The sequence below is a fragment of the Camponotus vicinus genome, unplaced genomic scaffold (genome assembly GCF_025532165.1).
Source record: "Camponotus vicinus isolate PSW18456_S1 unplaced genomic scaffold, iyCamVici1.0 SCAF_9, whole genome shotgun sequence".
NCBI lineage: Eukaryota > Metazoa > Arthropoda > Insecta > Hymenoptera > Formicidae > Camponotus > Camponotus vicinus.
This window is the reverse complement of record NW_028141981.1, coordinates 14,101,656-14,124,734: the sequence shown is the minus strand read 5'-3', so window position 1 is coordinate 14,124,734 and position 23,079 is coordinate 14,101,656. Positions and strand designations below refer to the sequence as shown.

General features: G+C 28.5%; 2 protein-coding genes and 1 long non-coding RNA gene across 5 annotated transcripts; 2 read left to right on the top strand and 1 right to left on the bottom strand.

The window, feature by feature from the left end:
* The first annotated feature begins 744 nt into the window (after positions 1-744).
* On the top strand, positions 745-2,714 carry LOC145977003 (alpha- and gamma-adaptin-binding protein p34). The gene is made up of 6 exons (XM_083108619.1): positions 745-956; positions 1,158-1,327; positions 1,399-1,513; positions 1,640-1,789; positions 1,880-1,987; positions 2,065-2,714. Exons 1-6 carry the CDS (start codon positions 893-895, stop codon positions 2,235-2,237), a joined length of 780 nt encoding a protein of 259 aa, XP_082964745.1. The 5' UTR covers positions 745-892; the 3' UTR covers positions 2,238-2,714.
* Positions 2,715-3,089: 375 nt separating this feature from the next.
* Ciapin1 (cytokine induced apoptosis inhibitor 1) lies at positions 3,090-4,880 on the bottom strand. Of its 2 annotated transcripts, none has more exons than XM_083108617.1 (6): positions 4,735-4,880; positions 4,375-4,581; positions 3,968-4,296; positions 3,720-3,852; positions 3,513-3,625; positions 3,090-3,396 (listed from the first exon to the last, which is right to left on the bottom strand). In XM_083108617.1, exons 2-6 carry the CDS (start codon positions 4,529-4,531, stop codon positions 3,283-3,285), a joined length of 846 nt encoding a protein of 281 aa, XP_082964743.1. In that variant the 5' UTR covers positions 4,532-4,581; positions 4,735-4,880; the 3' UTR covers positions 3,090-3,282. The 2 variants fall into 2 exon arrangements, with proteins under 2 accessions (XP_082964743.1, XP_082964744.1); XM_083108618.1 differs by having other exon boundaries at positions 4,682-4,810.
* On the top strand, positions 3,972-5,636 carry LOC145977004 (uncharacterized). Of its 2 annotated transcripts, none has more exons than XR_014440371.1 (3): positions 3,972-4,309; positions 4,385-4,683; positions 5,427-5,636. It is a non-coding gene; the product is annotated as an uncharacterized LOC145977004 (long non-coding RNA). The 2 variants fall into 2 exon arrangements; XR_014440372.1 differs by having other exon boundaries at positions 5,397-5,636.
* Positions 5,637-23,079: the final 17,443 nt, after the last annotated feature.

Genomic DNA, 23,079 nt, shown 5'->3' with positions numbered 1-23,079 from the left:
ATATTTATATATCGAAACTTCGTGCTTCATGCACACATAGGAAAGAGGATATTTATCATTTCACAATAATAATGCAATTCCTGTCATAATGGATAACTTTAACTGAAAACAATATTTTTATCATGTTCAACGGAGATCTCACATATCTGTTTAAATAATATCGGCATATTTACAATAAATTATCTTTCTCAGGACATCCGCTGTTGTATCCACGATTGTATCATATCTCTTTTTAATTCAAGCAAAATATAAAAATAATAAAAAGGTAAATTATTTACAATTGCTTTACATTAAAAATATTTTGTGAATAATATTTTATAATCAATAATATATTATATTTTTTAATTGCATTTTCGTAAAATTTAATTTTTTAATTGCTTTCATAAAAGAATATTGCAAGGATAAAACGCGTGAATTCTTCAAAGTTCAAGTTCTTCTAAATTTTTAAATACCTAGCTACTGTTGTCATTTCATTAAATATATATTTCCATTTACACCTATGAAAAATATTTTTTGTACTGTTAACACAATAAAATATTTATGAAAGGAATCTATTATATCTTGGAAGAGAGCAATATAAATAGTTGCAAGAAAGAGAGAGCGATAGTGGTCTCTTTCTCCCTCGCACAATTGAAGGAGAGGGGATATACGCCTTCTATGGTGCGTTTAGTAGGCAATACGTCATACACGAATAAAAGTATATATACGCATATATATATATAGATATATAAATGACTGTTTTTTAATACTGTTAGTCACTGTAGCATAGTACTGTCTTTGTCCGATCATCTGATCTAACCTAACTTAATAGCTTTATTGTCACATATCAATTAACGTTTAATCAAATTGTATTAATATAATAATTCGTAGGTATAAATTTCAATTATTCATAATGAATTTACCTGGAGTATTGATCGTTAGCACGAAAGAAGGAAAAGCTAAGGAAATCGCGGAAAGTGAGTACAAGTATTAATATTGTGTATAATTTATTCGAAATTTGTAGCTTCTGCAAAATTTCTGTGGCCACGATTTTGCAATTCTTTTCTATTACTTTTCTATTCGAATGACATAATTGACTATAACTTTATAATTTTTTAAGCTTTTATAATATTATATTTTATGCGTATTTATCTCATGCTTATGATATTTCTTTGCAGGTATAGGTGCAGAACGATTATCCGAGAAAGATGACATTGTCGATTATCTGTGGAATATTGACAATAAATATTATACATCACAGATATTAATACACGCCACAGAAAATATATCTTATAAACTCTCAGTGGAAGGAATCAACGCATTAATCGTGTACCATGATCCACAGACAGTAAGATACATAATTGTACTGGAAGTTTAGCGATTAAAATAATATATGTTGATGGCAATCAATTTCTATAGAACAATGTGGATCAAGAACTAGAGCTTTTGGCATCCTTAACTAATTCGTTAACAACAGCAGAAGTATTCTTATTTTCCTGTAGTGCAATAACTGATACACTTCTGCGAGATAAAGGTATAGTTATGATTTTTTAAAACGTTGATTATGATATCTAAATATATTTTATATTATATACGAATATATAATATATAAAAATGTACAGTGTTTAGTATGTTGCAAAGTTTATTTTATATATTTCAGTGCTAAATTGGTGTTTACACAACAAGTTTGAGTTGGTTGAATTAGATCAAACAGGAGATTCAGAATCCGATACAGAGGGTAATAAATATGGCATCGAAAGAATCATAGAAGCTTTACATGCTCATACATGGCCTAATATTGTACTTAAAAGTAGCGTATCACAAATTTTTTTTTGTTAAAATGGAAATATGAGGATAATATTTTCCATCTCTTTATATAAAAGTTAAATTATGTTTACAGATAAACCATGTGTAGATGAAACACTCAAAGTAAATGAAATTAAAGAACAATTTGAGAACATTCGATTAACGAACGATCCTGAAGGGCTACATAAGCAGAACATGCTTGGTCAGTAGAGATAAAAAAATCACATAAAGATAAAAATGTGCAAAGATATTATTACTTATTTTATCAGATGTTTACAGATATCCTTATGGGTGATGAAATGTTCGATTTTGGAGAATTATTTGGTCAATTTACGGCCATGAGAGAACACGCAGCATCTCTACCAACAAACGAAAGACGCATAGTCGCTGAGCAAGTAGTCACTGACTTTTGGAAAGCTATGTGCGGGGATCTTCTGGATATCGAGGATTAAATTTAACATTCATATATTGATATATATTGTTTAGATTTTAATTACAAATATATATTGTTTAGATTAATTACAAATTGCTTTGATTGGTTTTAAATTGATTTAAGTTGCACTAGAAAGATCAAAAAATGATCAAACGCAGTTGTATAAAAATTATTTGCATATAGCAACATATGTATCAAGAATATATGATAAAAAAGCGTTTTTTAAAAATATTAGACATAGTTTAAATGGACAATGTTATATGTAAGATGAACAGATTATGATGAATAAGAAAAAATTTCTAATGCCATGGCATTATTAAAATTTCGTTTCGTTCGTTGGCTATAAAGAATTTACATAAATATCATTGTATAATAGACGTATATTATTTAAAATGCTGTGCTGTAATTTTCTTAATAAAATAATTTTAATCAAAGTATTGTGAATTTTTAGAAACGTTCATGTAAATATTATAATAAATATTTTGGGTAAGAAAGAGATTAAAATGGAATCGTTATATATCTTCAAGAAATTATCGATAATTAAGAAAGTTTTGGCAAGAGCTAACTAAATTAAATTTACATATAGCTGCAAGTACAAATATTTAAATTACTCCAAATTATGTTCTAATACAGAAAAGTTAACATCTGAATTATTTCAACTTGATATTTTTCATTGAACTATATTCTCATAATAATTTTGATTTCTTGATGTTAAGAAGAAGAGTAAAAGAACAATAAAAAGAAGATTCAATTATGCAATGTACATGAAAATTATTTTCATATATCTTATTGGATATTTTTATTCTCGATAAATATCTTTTTTATGTTATTATTTAATATATTTAATTACACTTAAGAAATTGTTCATAGATTTAAATTATTAAATGTTTTTATTTAAAAGGAGCAATTACATTTTATATCTATTCCTTTTATACTAAATGTGTATATGTATACTTCAGAAAAATATTTAAATAAAAAGTAATCATATGAAAACAGTACAATTATTTCCCTGAATTGAAATAAATATCCATTTATTGCTATTATAATATTCATGAAAAAAAAAATTAAGAATCAATAGTTAACTGAGTGTCAGGCAAAACTACTTTCTCTCCAGGTTTAAAGGCTGGCATTCCAAGATAAGGACAAGTGGCACATCTAAATGCATCTCCAAGATAACACTATAAAAAAATTGTTAAAAATTTAGAATATTTAATTTATATAACTAAAAATACAATATTAAATATAGCATGTGCATAAATTTTCATTGTAATAATGCCAATAATATAAGACTTACACTTCCACAAGAGGATTTAACAGTGCTTTCCTGTACAATTTTATTATTTAACTCTTCTGCAAGTCCACATGTACAATCCTTACATGCTTTTCGCTTGCCTGTTGTTGAACAGACTGAAAAGATTTATTCAATTTATATAAATTTTTAAATTTATCTAATTATGTAATATAAAAATGATATATATTTAATTTTTAATATTAATGTCACCTCTTAAAGATGATGCATCTGGCTTCACAAGATCTGACTCATCTAAAAGTTCATCTTCATCTATCAAATCGTCATCAAGCTTCCATACATTACTTTTTTCTCCTATGAATGATAAAGGAATACTAGAACCCACCTAAATTATTAAAGAGAAAAATGTATTAAAAGTAATTTTTCTTGAATAAGATACAAATTGCCTAATATAACTAATATAACTAATATAATATAATTAACTAATATAAAACACTAACCTCAAATGATGGTTTATTTGCTAATACTTTGCAAATATCCTCTGCATTGTTATATAATTCCAGCAAAAGATTTTCATTCTCTAAATCTTTGTCCAAGCTCTGTCGTTCTATATTTTTTACTAGGAAGCCAGATAACTTTAACGTAGATATTCTTTCAGCATAGGTAAGTTGTGTATCTGATTTCTTCTCTGCCGGTAATGGTTCATAAATGACAAGTGAACCACTAGGTTTCAAAATTTTCAATGCTTCCGTCAAGAGTCCTCCGTCGTTTGGGAATGGTTGTGTAAAAATGGCAATAATGACATCAAAAACAGAAGAATTGTAATTTTCTGGAAATAATGTGTAATATATCAGTAATTATTAATACAATAAAAATGTTACAAATCAGATAAAACTTATATATTTACTCTTTTTTAGATCCAACAAATTCGTGACATGCATCTTGCCAAGTTGTCCGATACGTTGCTTAATTGCAGAATTAAATTTCGTCGTATCATGAGGAAAAGATGCTTCATTTCCCAATATAACGAGAACTTCGTTTCCCTCGTTGAGAAGAGATGTCATTTTGTGCAATAATAATTAAAATAATTAGTAATTTATTCCCACACGAGCAGCTATAAGAAATATGTTTTTATTACACGATATAAAAAAGCTGGAAAAAATATTATAATCTTTATTAATTAGACAGATTTTCACATATCAGATAAAACCTACATGTATGTATTGATCTTCTTTTTTTTAAGTATTTTGCATAAAAGATTACTCACGATTTTCTCAGATAACCAAATACTTGATTCGGGCTTCGAGTCACAGATGACTTGATAGTCACGTGACCTACATATCTATAGTATACGTCACGCGCGCGCGTAAATGTATAGATTTTCAGTACTGGCAGCGAATTTTCGAACGCAGCCCTTATAAATATGGTGCGCACGCATCTATCGCCTCGTCTTGTGCGCAAAAGAATTATCAAAGAAACATGATTAGGCAGAATGTTAATAATTGTTAAAATGTGTATCTCTCTCTCTCGCGATTATCTTTCGTGAATATCCTCAGAAAATCTTATTAAAGAAATATCATTCGATATAAAAAGTAAATCGAGTCGATCGAGCTAAAATGAATCACAAGTTTAGATATTTAAATTCTTTCAAATCATATTCTCCTAATATCGCAAAGTTTGCTTCTGAATTTGAATCTCTAACTTATTTCGGCTTGATTTACTTCTCATCGAATCATATTCTCCTAGTAATTCTGTTGATTTCTCGATGTAAAATAGAGTAATATCATAATATAAAACGAAAAATGAAAAATATATATTTTAATAGATATCTTATATATATTATAATAGATATCTTAGATATATTATAATAGATATCTTAGATATTCTTATTATTGACGATTACGCGATTATCTATCTTATTATATTCAGAGAGAAGACTGAGAGATGGCCTGCTTTTAGGTGATTCCTGAAAGCGATACTCCCTCTATGGACATTGAAAACGTGGACATGAACTACAAGCCAATGTCCATGAATGTTCTCAGAGGGTAATATATAATGTGCACAATTTCTGGTTTTGTTCCGTGCTATGTGCACGAAATGCCGGTAGCACCAGTGCTGTATAACAAGATATTTATGTATATAAATTGATAGTAAATAAATTATTCAATCGCGAAAGATACTGTAATATTCAAAGATGAAATAAATATTTTTCTATATTCATTGTCATATTTATATCTTTTTATTTACAAAACACAAAATGCCTGCTGTGGGATAAAAACATTTTTAATCGTATTTCTATAAATCTTCTTAATTAGCAGTAACCCAGTGAGAAATGTTGGTCGAATCTACATCGATCCGACATCGATTCGACAAATCATTCATCGAATCGATGTCGGATCGATGTAGATTCGACCAACATTTCTCACTGGGTTACTGATCTTTGATATTTATCAATCATTTTTTTAATTATTTAAAAATTTAATTATTAATACATGTATAGAATTTGTCAAATTAATCACTGATTCTTCTGAAGTTTTTATAATTAAGACTCGAAAAATATAGATGTTGCAAAATATTTTAAATCTCTTCCTTTATATAAAATATAAAGAATTCATATGTTCCATTTTAATATAACTAACATTATTTTTATATATTTTTATTATAATTTTCATACCAAGATCATATTTTTATGCTTAATACTTTATATAATACAATGTACTAAATTATAAAATTTAATATAATTACAAAATAGTATTACTATTAATAAATAGGTTGTATATGCATACTGTCTTTTAGTTTCTAATCATTTCCAATCACTATACATTTCTATCCAATATATTCTCTTCTTCGAGTTCTTGAATTATTATGGTTTATTGTATTCCTTTGTGTTAACATCATAAAGATCACTTGTCATGCTTATTCCTTCCTATGGAGTCCATTGGAATACTTTCTTTGTTCTCAGGTATAGATATTCAAATCACTGTAGTTGCCTTTTTCTATTTTCTCGATTATTGTCTATTTTTCTTTTATTTTATTCAAAAATATTAAGATAATTAATATAATATATATTTATATAATTTTGGTATCTCTATTAGTCTGACTCTTCCCCTTCGACTTGTCCGGCATGACTGACCCTACCAGTAACTACGGCCGGAATTCATAATTCACTCTTATATTTAAGATCGTCTTAAGTAAGTTGGAATATATTATACTATTTTACTAACTAAACGGAATCTTAAGAAGCAATCTAAAATCATACTTAAAATGATCTTAAATATAAGAATAATCTATATGAATATCTGCGTACATTACCGCTGGCATAGGTCTTACAATCAGGTTCATGAGAGTACTGAAACCTCCTTACCTGGCAAATGCCTTCGTTAAGGCGGAGATACAGGAGAGGAAAAATTTTTTTATTTATTTTTATTTTTTTTAATAGAGTTTTTAAACAGAGAATATAATACATATAAAAAATATATATTACATAATTATAATATATACAACGTAAATTATAATTAATTTGCAATTACATAAAAAACACATTACAAATTATTAAATTATGTAATATAAAAATAATTACATTACAAATATATATATTACAAAATTTAATGCAGAATATATAAAATACAATGCATTAGAAATATGTATTACAAAATATAATACAAATTTAATATAAACTATAATTTTAAACTTAATACAAAATAAAATTTATTACACGAAAGTGTCCAAAGTATACGTATAATATAAAATTTACTAAAAATTTTTACACAGACCAGACAAGACTGATTAGTGATGATTGATTACGCGAAATTTATTATTAATAATCGACATAGAATAATAGAATTTAATAAGTTTTATATAAATAACGTATAAACGTAAATAATCATGATCAAAAGAGTCATTAATAAAATTATTGATCATTTCTTCGATTGTAGAACAAAGTATTTACATTATTGACGCATTTCGTGCAGACCATGAAAAGAAATATTAAAACGTGTAAAGATAGAACAAGCTTTGATGTAAATCAAAGATTAAATTACAAAATAAATTGCGATTTAAAATTCGCGAGAAAACGCGATGAATAAATAAATCGACAATAATCGAATATTCACAATTGCGAGATACGTATAATTTTTATAATATAATAATCGAATCAATAGACACGCGTGCGATATAATTATTATCACACAAATGTTGACAGACGAAAATATTTTAGCAAACATTTGTGATCCGTATTGTTTATGAACATAAAATTCACTGTCCGATTTATTTGCGATTAATATATTCGCGACTTTATACGAATTTCACGATTGAGAATACATATCCTATTTCGCGCATGATTAGCTGAATAAGAAGAAATGAGCTCTATAAGCTTTAAAATATAATTAAAAATCGCGTTGTGGCCACGTTTAATAGAAAATAACGGAACGAATGATTTTCATTAATATAGTTATCGATCGTCTTTTAAATTACAGAAGAAAATATTTGCACTACCAGCATTTTGCACGAACTATTAAAAACAATATTCAAAGACGTGGAAAGATAAACAAAGCTTCAATGTATAAGTCAACGATTAAATTATAAGATAAACCGCGATTTAAAATTCACGAGAAAACGCGACGAATAAATAAGCGATAATATGCGGAATATTTGATCGCGATACGTATAATTTTTATAATATAATAATCGAAGCTCTCAATAGACACGTGCGCGATATAATTATTATCACGTAAATATAGAAAAACGAAAATATTTCTACAATCATTTGAGGTCTGTAATGTTTGTGAATATGCAATTCAGCGACCGAATTACTGCGAATTTTTATAAGATATATCGCGATTTAAAATTCGCGATAAAACGCGACGATAAATAAATCGATAATATTCAAAATATTCAATTGCAGATACGCGAGTGATATACCGGTAATCCGATAAAAAGAGGAGCGATATTAAAAATGGAGAACGATTAACATCTTGTTTCTACATCAGATTTCGCAAGATCAATCTGCGAAGAAAAGTTAAGTGATCCATTGAACGTCGGGAATTTCACTGTAGGAGGGAACGAATCCTGGATCTTCTGGACTATTCCCGATAGCAATGATTTCAGTATTAAATCAAAGACAATTATCCCTCGTCATTATTTTCAATTCGCGAAATTGATATTCACGTCAGAAAACATGTTCTTCCATTACTAAGAAATATATTTTTTTATTGAAAATTAAATGGATATAACCTTTGTTATTGAAATGTGATTACAAACGATTATATTTATAAATAATAAAATACATGCATTATTGGAGTTTGTGTTAAATGTGCGAACACATAATTTGGGGTACCGTCGCGTGCGAGACGAATCGAACCCGATAACAGCAAGATTTAAAAAATTTCAATTCGAATAGTGTTCAAAATAAAATAAATAAAATAATTTTAAATATATAATTAATTCTAGATTAATTATCTAGATTCTTATTCTTGTAACGTTTAAATTAATAATTTATTTTTCTTTTAATCAATATCTTACTGATATAGGGGTACCCATTCGATTCGTCTCTAAATTTTTAAGTATTCGCACATTTTATGTAACATTCATGTATAATTTCGCGTATATATAATATATTACATTAACAAAAATTATAAAAATATTTTGGATACGTTAATTTGTGCATGTATTTTAAATAATTTTTTCAAATTAATTAATAATTAATAAAATATATTCGTTCGTAATCATTTTTATCATAAAAATTAATAAAAATTAATTAAATTATGAAATTATTTAAAAAATTAAAATTTATACACAACGCTATATCCATATTTAATCTACTATTAAATCTTTCTGGCATTATATAGACAATAATGATACCAATCCTAATAATGAAGAACATTTTTTAACGAAGAAAAGAAAAAATACATTTCTCTCATCTAAATATATATTATTTAAATTAATTCGACGTTAAAGAAGCGTATCGTCGTTGAATTACTACCGAAATCATTGCTTTCGGAAATTGCCAGGAAAACCTGGGATTAGTTCCAATCTTACAATAAAAATTCCCAATTTTTAACAGGCCACCGAACTAGACGTCGCGAATGGATCTCACAAGAACCGGTGAGAAATAATTCTCCATGATGAAAATCGTTTCGACTCCTCGGCGGTACGAGCCACGCAACTTTTATTAACGTTTATTTAACGGAAGAAACAACGATAACTCTTTTATTAAAACGATAATTTCGTCTAAGAATGCGAAAAGAACGCGGGAAAAACACGGTGATTTCGCAACCGTAATTTATTAATTTATTTATGAATATTTTCCGATACAAAATTCGTAAATACAAATATAACTGAAAAACAAATTATTAAATTCATAATAATTAACTCGCGATTCTATAATATCGAAGGTGACGCGAAGAGAACGCGGAAAGAACACGGTATTTTCGCAATCATAATTTAATAATTTATTTTAAGTATATTCAGTTCCGCGCGATATGGAATTCATAAATAGGTAAATCTAACGGAAAGCATATCATTAAATTTATAATAATTGACTCGCGATTCTACATTTTATATAAAAATTTTCCGAATTTATTAATGACTCTTTGATATGAAAATATAAACAGTTATTCTTTTACGAATATTTCAAAAATATATACTATAGAAACAAATATGTTAATTTAACGAATTAATATTATACGTATACTTATGTATAATCATATATATACATATAATATATACGTATAATCATTATACGTATACTTTCGATAATTTTTCGTGTAATTTACATAAAAATGTATTCACGTAATTTACAATCGTAAATACAATTTCATGTAATATAATTATAGTTATAATTGTATTTTATACAACTATGTCAATAATTAAAAATATCAATATTAGATTATAATTAATATACAATTATAACTATTTACAATTTACATCGTAAATAGGCACAATACGATTTACAATCGTAAATACAATTTCATGTAATATAATTATAGTTATAATTGTATTTTATACAACTATGTCAATAATTAAAAATATCAATATTAGATTATAATTAATATACAATTATAACTATTTACAATTTACAAAACACAATTCATTAATTACAAAGTACAATTTACAAAATATAATTTATGATGTTATCAATATCAAATAAATGTACTCGATTTATTCAAATGTTTAATAACATAAATAATTTGATATTGATAACATTAACATTTGGACTTAATAGCTATATATTAATTTACACATTTATATGATATATTTTTAATTTTTAAAATCAAATATAACATGCTAAAATATATCTTGAACATTTATAATTATGCAATTTGTTTAATCTTCTTAAAAATAATTTTGATAATTTAAATTTCATATTTAAAACATTTTTAAAAATAAATTCAATTTAATTTTTTAAGAATAATTTTAAATTATTACAAAGAATTACAAAAGTATCCAAAATATACGTATAATATAAAATTTATTAAAAATTTCTACATAGTCCAAACAAGGCTGATTAGCGATGATGAATTACGCGATATTTATTATTAATAATTAACATACAATAATAGAATTTAAGAATAGAAATTAGTTTTATATAAATAACGCTTGAACATAAATAATCGTGATCAAAAGGGTCATTAATAAAATTATTGATAGTTTTTCCGATTGTAAAAGAAAGTATTTGCATTACTGGCGCATTTTATGTAGATTATTAATATTCAAAACGCGAAAAGATAGATCAAGTTTCGATGTAAATCAATGATTAAAGTACAAGATAAATAACAATTTAAAATTCGCGAGAGAGCGATAACGAATAAATAAATCGATTATTAGGAATAGTTGATTACGATATGCATAATTTTTGTAATATGATAATCGAAACCGCTAATAGACAGCGCGCGACATAATTATTATCAAACAAATGCAAAGATATTTCGAGACATTTGAGATTTATAATATTTGCGAATATAGAATTTATTACAAAGGGCCTAGGGGGATAAGCATGTAAAAGTTGCCCCCGCCCGTATCAAGTCGAGATTGGCATCATAGATTGGCATCTATGTGTCTAAAAAATCCTGTAAATATCAACCTTAAAATTGCATTTTTGTAGGAGTTATGGAGAGGGAAAGCAAAATCAAAAAAGTGATTTTTCTCGAAAACGACTGAACCGATTTTGATGAAAAAAATATATGTTATGAACATCAACAAGACTATTTTAAGAATAAATTAAAAAAAATTTCTGACCAAAAATACGAGTAAAAACAATTTTTGAATTTTTCAAAACTTTTTTTGAGGTTATGTTTTAGAGATACACCTCCAATTTTTTTTTTTTTTTTAATCTTAAAATGTCTGCTTTAACATCTATTTTTTCCAAATTTTTCGTAGAGGTACTTCATGGCGAAAAATGATGAAAATCATGCATGCGGCGCGGTACCACGCTTTCACAGAACACTCTCGCTCCAGGCGCGTATATCGAATGTTCTAGTCTGGTTAGTATGCTGGATTCTTGAATTATTTTACGACAAAGTTAGTAAAAATTTAGATTTTATTTTTACTTGTACGTTTATTTTAAGCGCCTTTCGAAAAAGTTAAGTTTTAGTGAAATTATGATTTCTGTAACGATACCTACGTGATTCATCAGATCAGATGAAATAATTGAAAATCTATTTCGTGAAAAACGGTTAAAAAGAATGTTAACATTTTATGTATATAAAGTATTTAAATAAGGATCGTCAGTTCGTCAGATCTGAAGTTAGTCTATAAAAATAAGTGTCCAGAATTCACTATGAAAAGGATGCAGTACGGTTTTGAACTCCTTATCGGAGTGCTTTGTGAGTGTGAGTCCCCTCGCCTCTCACAAATCGGGGTGCTTTTTTAGTCTGAGTCCCCTCGCCTCTCAGAAAACCGGGTACTTTTTATAGGAGTTGAGATTATTATTTTTTTAATCTTCATCACTATCACTCTCAATTACTGGAATGTAATTGTTTTTCTTGAATACTTCGCTGAGTATTTCGGCCGGTTTGAAAATTTTTGATAAATACCTAGCATGAGATAAATAATACACCACTGCAGCAATATGGAAGCAACAACCAACAGACCGTTTGCCATTGGCACATTCACATGTGTAATGTGTCAAACCAGAAACACCAACACTGTTAGGTATCTTAAGAAGCATCGATATGCTGTTCGAGAAATATGACGAGATGGAACTTTCAATTTGAGTACATTTGACTGATCTTTAACATACTCAATTTTTAATTTACCATCTTTGTCAACCATTTCTGCCAAATATGATATGGCTTGACCGAGTTGGTATGAACCGGTGAATAAGATTTTCAAATCTCTTTCTGTCATTTCTACTAACTTTGTCGTAAAATAATTCAAGAATCCAGCATACTAACCAGACTAGAACATTCGATATACGCGCCTGGAGCGAGAGTGTGCTGTGAAAGCGTGGTACCGCGCCGCATGCATGATTTTCATCATTTTTCGCCATGAAGTACCTCTACGAAAAATTTGGAAAAAATAGATGTTAAAGCAGACATTTTAAGATTTAAAAAAAAAAAAAATTGGAGGTGTATCTCTAAAACATAACCTCAAAAAAAGTTTTGAAAAATTCAAACATTGTTTTTACTCGTATTTTTGGTCAGAAATTTTTTTAAATTTATTCTTAAAATAGTCTTGTTGATGTTCATAACATATATTTTTTTCATCAAAATCGGTTCAGTCGTTTTCGAGAAAAATCACTTTTTTGATTTTGCTTTCCCTCTCCATAACTCCTACAAAAATGCAATTTTAAGGTTGATATTTACAGAATTTTTTAGACACATAGATGCCAATCTATGATGCCAATCTCGACTTGATACGGGCGGGGGCAACTTTTACATGCTTATCCCCCTAGGCCCTTTTTAGAAGATAAATCGTGATTTACAATTCGCGAGAAGACGCGACAAATAAATAAATCGACAATATTAGGAATATTTGATTGCGATATGTATAATTTTTATAATATCGGAGCTCCTAATAGACACGCGTGATATAATTAATAGAGAATAACGGGTTTAATAGAGAATAACGGAACGAATAATTTTATCAAAGTCTCTCTCTAATAATTTAACTATCTAACTATATCTCTAACTATCGATGTATTAGTAAAGTTTAATAAGATTTATATAATGATTTAAATAATCGCGATTTTAATCATTAATAAAATTATCGATCATCTTCTTAAATAGTAAAAAAATATTTGCACTATTAGCGCAGACTATAAAAGACAATATTCAAAGACGTGGAAAGGTAGACAAAGTTTCGACGTATAAGTCAACGATTAAATTATAAAATTATATTAAGTTATAAGATAAATCGCGATTTACAATTCGCGAGAAGACGCGACAAATAAATAAATCGACAATATTCGGAATATTTGATTGCGATATGTATAATTTTAATAATATAATCGGAGCACCTAATAAATACGCGCGATATAATTACTATCACGCACAAATGCAAAGATATTTCGACAGATGTTTAAGGTCTATAATATTTGCGATTAATACGCTATTTTATAGAAATATCGCGATTGAAAAATACATATTAAAAATACATACATCTCGCGCATGATTAGTTAAATGAGATAAAATGAATCTTAAGACTTTACAATTTTAAATATAATTAACATACAATTAAAAAATCGCGTTGTTCGCCACGTTTAATAGAGAATAACGGAACAAATAATTTTATCAAAATCCCTCTCTAATAATTTAACTATCTAACTATATCTCTAACTATCGATGTATTAGTAGAGTTTAATAAGATTTATATAATGATTTAAATAATCGCGATGAATCGTCAATAAAATTATCGGTCATCTTCTTAAATAATAAAAAAGAAATATTTGCACTACTAGCGAAGACTATAAAAGACAATATTCAAAGACGTGGAAAGATAGACAAAGTTTCGACGTATAAGTCAACGATTAAATTATAAGATAAATCGCGATTTAAAATTCCCGAGAAAACACGACGAATAAATATAATGATCGAAACTCTCAATACACACGAGCGCGATATAATTATTATCACGTAAGTATAAAAAATCAAAAATATTTCAACAATCATTTGAGGTCTGTAATGTTTGTGAATATACAATTCACCGACCGATTTACTTGCGAATTTTTATAAGATAAATCGCGATTTAAAATTCGCGATAAACCGCGACGAATAAATAAATCGATAATATTCAAACTATTCAATTGCAGATACGCGAGTGACATACCGGTAATATCCGATAAATAGAGGAGCGATCTTAAAAATGGAGAACGATTAACATCTTGTTTCTACATCAGATTTCGCAAGATCAATCTGCGAAGAAAAGTTAAGTGATCCATTGAACGTCGGGAATTTCACTGTAGGAGGGAACGAATCCTGGATCTTTCGGACTATTCCCGATAGCAATGATTTCAGTATTAAATCAAAGATAATTATCCCTCGTCATTATTTTCAATTCGCGAAATTGATATTCACGTCAGAAAACATGTTCTTCCATTACTAAGAAATATATTTTTTTATTGAAAATTAAATGGATATAACCTTTGTTATTGAAATGTGATTACAAACGATTATATTTATAAATAATAAAATACATGCATTATTGGAGTTTGTGTTAAATGTGCGAACACATAATTTGGGGTACCATCGCGCGCGAGACGAATCGAACCCGATAACAGCAAGATTTAAAAAATTTCAATTCGAATAGTGTTCAAAATAAAATAAATGAAATAATTTTAAATATATAATTAATTCTAGATTAATTATCTAGATTCTTATTCTTGTAACGTTTAAATTAATAATTTATTTTTCTTTTAATCAATATCTTACTGATATAGGGGTACCCATTCGATTCGTCTCTAAATTTTTAAGTATTCGCACATTTTATGTAACATTCATGTATAATTTCGCGTATATATAATATATTACATTAACAAAAATTATAAAAATATTTTGGATACGTTAATTTGTGCATGTATTTTAAATAATTTTTTCAAATTAATTAATAATTAATAAAATATATTCGTTCGTAATCATTTTGATCATAAAAATTAATAAAAATTAATTAAATTATGTAATTATTTAAAAAATTAAAATTTATACATAACGCTATATCCATATTTAATCTACTATTAAATCTTTCTGGCATTATATAGACAATAATGATACCAATCCTAATAATGAAGAACATTTTTTAACGAAGAAAAGAAAAGATACATTTCTCTCATCTAAATATATATTATTTAAATTAATTCGACGTTAAAGAAGCGTATCGTCGTTGAATTACTACCGAAATCATTGCTTTCGGAAATTGCCAAGAAAACCTGGGATTAGTTCCAATCTTACAATAAAAATTCCCAATTTTTAACAGGCCACCGAACTAGACGTCGCGAATGGATCTCACAAGAACCGGTGAGAAATAATTCTCCATGATGAAAATCGTTTCGACTCCTCGGCGGTACGAGCCACGCAACTTTTATTAACGTTTATTTAACGGAAGAAACAACGATAACTCTTTTATTAAAACGATAATTTCGTCTAAGAATGCGAAAAGAACGCGGGAAAAACACGGTGATTTCGCAACCGTAATTTATTAATTTATTTATGAATATTTTCCGATACGAAATTCGTAAGTATAAATATAACTGAAAAAACAAATTATTAAATTCATAATAATTAACTCGCGATTCTATAATATCGAAGGTGATCGTTAAATTTTGTGAAGCTAATATTTAATCGTTGACTTATCACATCGAATCTTCACACTCTTATTCGATAATTCTGTATATTTAATTAGCAATATTTAGGAATATTATCTGACGAGAGGGACAGCGATAAAAATCTTTTGTTAAAACGATAATTTTGTATAAGAACTTGTATTAAAAATTTTATATTTGATCACGTGATATATATACTTAATATGTATACCTATACATTAGACGGCACTCCCGGTTTCAGTACGAGCGAAAATCCCATTTCACTTACAAGAATCAACTTCGAATCAACCGGTCGGGATTGCAACGATACAACGAGCAAGGACTAAGCCCAAACCGGAAAGAAGACGAAACGATTGACGGAAATAGAGGAAAATGAAGTTCACCAACTCTTTTTCGCGCATAATTATCCTATCTCGTATCGAACCTGGACCCGCTAAGCACGATTTCAGGTGCTCCGCCCGGACATATTATGCCTCTCGCGGTTGCTATATGCTACACCAGGCTAGTAGACGGCAAAAGAAGAGGATACCCACATTTTTTAAATGCTAACATTCAGCAATTTAGAAAATGGGGAAGCAACCCCTTTTACCGAGCGAAAATCGTGCCTAGGGGAATCCACTCGATTCCTCGACAGGGTTAACACACGCAGTGCGTGTGGCTGTAGACGAGCAAAGAAAAGGGACCCATTGACGACCATTCCGAGCAATCGATCGAGTTCTAACTAATTCGGGCCGAATCACTTGACGAAGCACGAAGCAAGAGTGTACGTTGCATAGCAACGTGTGCAAACTCGAAACATCCCAGTTAGTTGGCATCGGAAGTAGAGACTCGTGACAATAAGGAAATTGGGATTTTTATACGAAAAGTCCAACGCGGAAGCGCGAAAACGCGGAAATGCAGTAACGAAATGCCGCCGTCCGCGACACGTTGACGGCACCGACGATGGAAAGTCGATGACGCGATGTAACTCTTTTATTAAAATGACAATCTCGTCTAAGAACGCCAAAAAGAACGCGGGAAAAACATGGTGTTTTCGCAACCGTAATTTATTAATTTATTTATGAATATTTTCTGATACGAAATTCGTAAATATAACTGAAAAAACAAATTATTAAATTCATAATAATTAACTCGCGATTCTATAATATCGAAGGTGATTGTTAAATTTTGTGAAGTTATTATTTAATCGTTGACTTATTATGTCGAATCTTCACACTTTTATTCGATATTTCTTTATATTTAATTAGCAATATTTAGGAATATTATCTGACGAGAGGGACAGCGATAAAATTCTTTTGTTAAAACGGTAATCTTTTATAAGGACGCGAAAAGAACGCGAAAAGAACACGGAAAGAACGCGAAAAGAATGCGGAAAGAACGCGAAAAGAACATGGAAAGAACACGTAAAGAACACGGTATTTTCGCAATCATAATTTAATAATTTATTTTAAGAATATTCAGCTCCGCGCGATATGGAATTCATAAATAGATAAATCTAACGGAAAGCATATCATAGAATTTATAATAATTGACTCGCGATTCTATAACAAAGGCGTTCGTCAAATTTTATAACGTTTATATTTAATCATTAATTTAGCATCAAATTTTTACATTTTATATAAAAATTTTCCGAATTTATTAATAACTCTTTGATATGGAAATATAAATAGTTACTCTTTTATGAATATTTAAAGAATATATACTATAAAAATAAATATGTTAATTTAATGAATTACTATTATATAATCACTATACGTATACTTTGGATAATTTTTCGTGTAATTTACATAAGAATGTATTTACGCAATTTACAATCTTCTTAAACATTAATAATTTTGCAATTTCTTTTAGTATTCCTGAAAATAATTTTAATAATTTAAATTAATAATTTAAATATTTTCATTCTTTTAGCATTTTTAAAAATAAATTCAATTTAATTTTTTAAACTGAAATAAAGCCAAATTACAAATTTCTCTATATTATATTAGACTGCTAACACGGCCATATCTCATATGATAAAATGTAACACAAAGGCAACCATTTATAACTGGACAGAATTTATACCGGATATCACAGAATTTAACATAACATAACTATCGCTCTCGAAAGATGCAATTGTAATTTATATGAGTATCAATTGTATATTTATTTTAATAATTGCTGGTTATTGCTTATATTTATTTAAATACTATATTTTAATATTTTGTAACTACTTATGTTCACTTTAATCACTATCTCGTAGAAGTTTATATTTATTTTAATAAATGCCTGCAAAAATTGACAGTACGACATAATATGTATATTAATCTAATCTGTATTTGTATATCCTGCCCAAATGTAAATGGTTATCCTGGCTTCAGCTGTTAGCAGCCTGGTATAATATATAAAATTCTTATAATATAAAAGTCTCTATGCAGATTTACCAATAAAAATTGATTGATATTATAATAATATATGTAATTAATAAATTTTTATAGAAATGCATAATTTATAATAAAATACAAAATTAATATGTGTATAACATTTATCATATTACATTTATCACATTACAAGTTATTTCATTAATTAATCATTTGGCTTTACATTAAGTTTAAAAACAATATTTACAACAAATGTTGTAATGGATGAGCTAATAAGAAATTAAAATAAGATAAGTGAACAAGATAAATGCGCGTTATAAGCGAATAAATTAGCATTAGATGTAATTGATACAATTTTTAGTGTTCTTTATTTTTAATAAATTAGGTAAAATCTATACAAAAATAATCTTTTCTCTATCTTTTTTCTTTATAATTAAAATACTGCAATATATTTTCGCAATGGATGCAATATATTTCGAACGAATTTATTAAAAGTTATTTAATTTAATCTATTCTAGCTCATCCATTTTAAGGCAACGGATTTATCTACAATCTCTATGAATCCGTTACTTTAAAATTAAATAAAAGTTTTTATTACTTACCGGAGTATTGATGTGCCACAGCGGAGTTGTTATCGAAATAGAAGCTTCATTATTGAAGCTACGTTGTCTGTAACATACAAATATAAATATAAAATTCATTTATAACAATGCTCAAAATACAATCAATATTTCAAAAAATTATTATTGTGCGGAATTTCATATCCGGTGTGTAAAATAATAAGCAGATATAAACACGTGGGAAGATTTTATAAATTTTAAAATTACTTTTTAAATAGAAATTTTTATATATGATTTTTATAAAAATCTTTCTCTCTCTAATTTTCTCTTTAATTCCTTTAAATTATAAGAACGAATTATTGTGCGTACGATTTATAACAATTGATATACAAATAATAAATATTCACCATCAGGTTGCTTCGCCGATGCAAGATGCCTCTCCCAGGCCTCCTCCTCCTCTCACAATAGTTTGTTGGTCTGTAACATACAAAGAAGATTCAAATTGTAGTCACGGTCAAAAAATTATTATTATATGCATTTAATTTTATATCCGACGCACATAAATAATAAGCAGATAAACAATTTTATAAATTTTGAAAAAAATTCTACTAATAAGTAATAATTTAATAATTCTATTAAAAGCTATTCGAACGTAGAAACTTTTAAATTACAGTTTTTATGTAAAAATTTCTCTCTTTTTCTCTTGTTTCAGTCATGTACATAAAAAATCAAATTACGCGATTAATTATTTAATTTAAATCGCGCGTACGCAATTAATAAATAATTATATATAAGCAATAATTTATTTACCATAGAGTTGCTTCACAGGTGCCTGATGCCTCTCCCAGGCCTCCTCCTCTTCTCATGTTGTTGACGCGCGATACTTTCAACGGCACTCCCGCACTCACGAGCGATATTTTTATATCGCTATTTTCGCTATTTTACGCGCGATACTTAACGATTTCCGCACTATTTCGATGCGATTAAAAATTTTATATTTGATCACGCGATGTATATACTTAATATGTATACCTATACATTAGACGGCACTCCCGGTTTCGGTACGAGCGAAAATCCCATTTCACTTACGAGAATCAACTTCGAGTCAACCGGTCGGGATTGCAACGATACAACGAGCAAGGACTAAGCCCAAACCGGAAAGAAGACGAAACGATTGACGGAAATAGAGGAAAATGAAGTTCACCAACTCTTTTTCGCGCATAATTATCCTATCTCGTATCGAACCTGGACCCGCTAAGCACGATTTCAGGTGCTCCGCCCGGACATATTATGCCTCTCGCGGTTGCTATATGCTACACCAGGCTAGTAGACGGCAAAAGAAGAGGATACCCACATTTTTTAAATGCTAACATTCAACAATTTAGAAAATGGGGAGGCAACCCCTTTTACCGAGCGAAAATCGTGCCTAGGGGAATCCACTCGACTCCTCGACAGGGTTAACACACGCAGTGCGTGTGGCTGTAGACGAGCAAAGAAAAGGGACTCATTGACGACCATTCCGAGCAATCGATCGAGTTCTAACTAATTCGGGCCGAATCACTTGACGAAGCACGAAGCAAGAGTGTACGTTGCATAGCAACGTGTGCAAACTCGAAACATCCCAGTTAGTTGGCATCGGAAGTAGAGACTCGTGACAATAAATGAAATTGGGATTTTATATGAAAAGTCCAAAAGTTCCGCGAAAACGCGACGACGCGAGAATACTACAGCGCGAAAACGCGGTAACGAAGCGCTTGCCGTCCGCGGCACGTTGACGGCACCGACGACGCGAAAGGGTACTTAGCTTCCCATTCAAGCACCTTAAGATTTATCATAAATAGAAAAATTTAAGATAAACCTCAAGGCACCATCCAAGTACTAAGCCCTCCCACCGCGACAAGGTGTACCCCATGGGAGGGTTATATTATATATAATTTTATATATAATTTATATATTATAATTAATATATAATTTTATATATTATAATACATAATTTGAAATTTATTTTGTAATATAGTACATAAATTTAAATTCGCAAATATAAACGATAAATAAAAATATAAAGGATAAGAGAACATCTATTATACAAAGCAATGTTCAAAATAATTGATTTTAAACCTAATTATTGCGCGCAATTAATTTTTACATTTTTACTTTTAAATAGATATATTTTAATATTATAAACCGTAATTACAAAATAATTTATATTTCTTAGATATAAACTTTTAAAAATATGATAAATAAAAAAATTTCTATTTTTTTATATATGAAATATTTAAATAAATATATTAATTTGAAATGTTTTATAAAACATAAAAGTATCTGAAAATATTAATTAATAAAAAATTTTATAAATGTTTTAATTATTTTAAAATAAAATGGAATATTTTTTATAAGTATATGTATTATATATGTTACAATTTAAAATCACTATTAAATCACAATCAAAGAAATAAAACAAAACGAGAAATATGTATATTTTGAATATATACATTATTGATAAATAATTTATATATTATTGCGTCCGCGGAACGCGATATATATCGAACGCGATATATATCGAACGCGCGCGACACAATCGGCAAAATACATAGCCTACACTGACGCTCGTGCACTCGTAAATAATAACGCGATTTAAGGTGCACAAGAATTTTAATAAATCGCGAGTAACATACAAGAATTCAGAATAATCGTAAAACGGATCACAAATAGACGCGCGTCCGCACAACTTGACAGTTGGGCTTAGACTCTCTGACAGTCGTTGTTTATAACAATATCTTGACAACGCGCGCGAAAACGATCTTTTTCGAAAGAATTCAACGGGTGACGAATACATTCAGCGGGACGGGACGCGGAGACGCAACAATATAATAAATAATGAATGTGATAAATAATTTATATTAATGACTTACATCATATCTTATTGATCCATCCACTTCCAAAACCTCCTTTTTTCTTTTGCTTCCTTCGCTCTTTTCTCGTGGCACTTTAATCCTCGTTGCACTTACACTTATTCACGAAAAGTTCCTCGTTGCACTTGCAATTGTGTTTAGAGAAAGAATTTGATAATATATGAAACGTCTCACATCACTACTTCACTGCTCAAGAGCCACTGAGCGAATGATCGTAAGTCAAGAACATTACCGCGGTACTGTTTATATCGCCAGGGTCGACTATGTAAAGAAAGAATTTGATAATATATGAAACGTCACTACTTTATTGCTCAAGGGTACTGTGCGAATGATAATAAAGCCGTGTAACATATTAACAATAGCGCGATACTGTTTATCAAGGTCGAACACAGTGTTATTGATAATTCTCTCATTGCCGAAATATTTTCTGTAATATCAAATATTCGCGCGCGGAATATTAAATTATAGAAGTATTTTAATTTATTGATTTAAATTGATTATTTTTTAACAATTTATCACGGAGCCTTTTATTATGCTATTTATTTGCATCTATAATTCGATTGTTACTTTGTATTCTCTCATAATCCAAATTATTTTTAGATTTTCAAGTAGAACGATAAAGTAACACGGATGAAATATATTTGTGACTCTAGGTATTGAAATAATAATTATTGTCCGTAAAGATCGCAACGATCGAAGCAATTATTTAACATTTTGGATTCCTATCATTTAATCGATTCTCGATTAAATTGTACATTGTTTAATTAACAAGGATTGTTAAAATTTAAGGTATTGGTCGAAATATAATTAATTCTAATATTGTTAATGAAATAATAAGCATCAATGATCGAAAGTTCATAACATAATTAAGTCTCTTATCCCCTTTTATGTATATTTTGTTTCAATTTTTAATCACGGTAATGATTACGCGATTCGATAAAGATTTATAGTTGCGATACAGTTTCATGTCGTGAATTAATTTTTAATTAATTAATTTATATTAATATTTAAAGCAAATTATGTTTC

Coding starts and splice junctions, on each gene's coding strand:
- Ciapin1 (XM_083108617.1), bottom strand. CDS start 4,531: ATGACATCTCTTCTCAACGAGGGAAACGAAGTTCTCGTTATATTGGGA. Junction 4,297..4,374: donor TTTGTTGGATCTAAAAAAGA/GTAAATATATAA, acceptor CATTATTTCCAG/AAAATTACAATTCTTCTGTT. Junction 3,397..3,512: donor TTAAATCCTCTTGTGGAAGT/GTAAGTCTTATA, acceptor ATTTTTTTATAG/TGTTATCTTGGAGATGCATT.
- LOC145977003 (XM_083108619.1), top strand. CDS start 893: ATGAATTTACCTGGAGTATTGATCGTTAGCACGAAAGAAGGAAAAGCT. Junction 1,790..1,879: donor GCCTAATATTGTACTTAAAA/GTAGCGTATCAC, acceptor TTATGTTTACAG/ATAAACCATGTGTAGATGAA. Junction 1,988..2,064: donor ACATAAGCAGAACATGCTTG/GTCAGTAGAGAT, acceptor AGATGTTTACAG/ATATCCTTATGGGTGATGAA.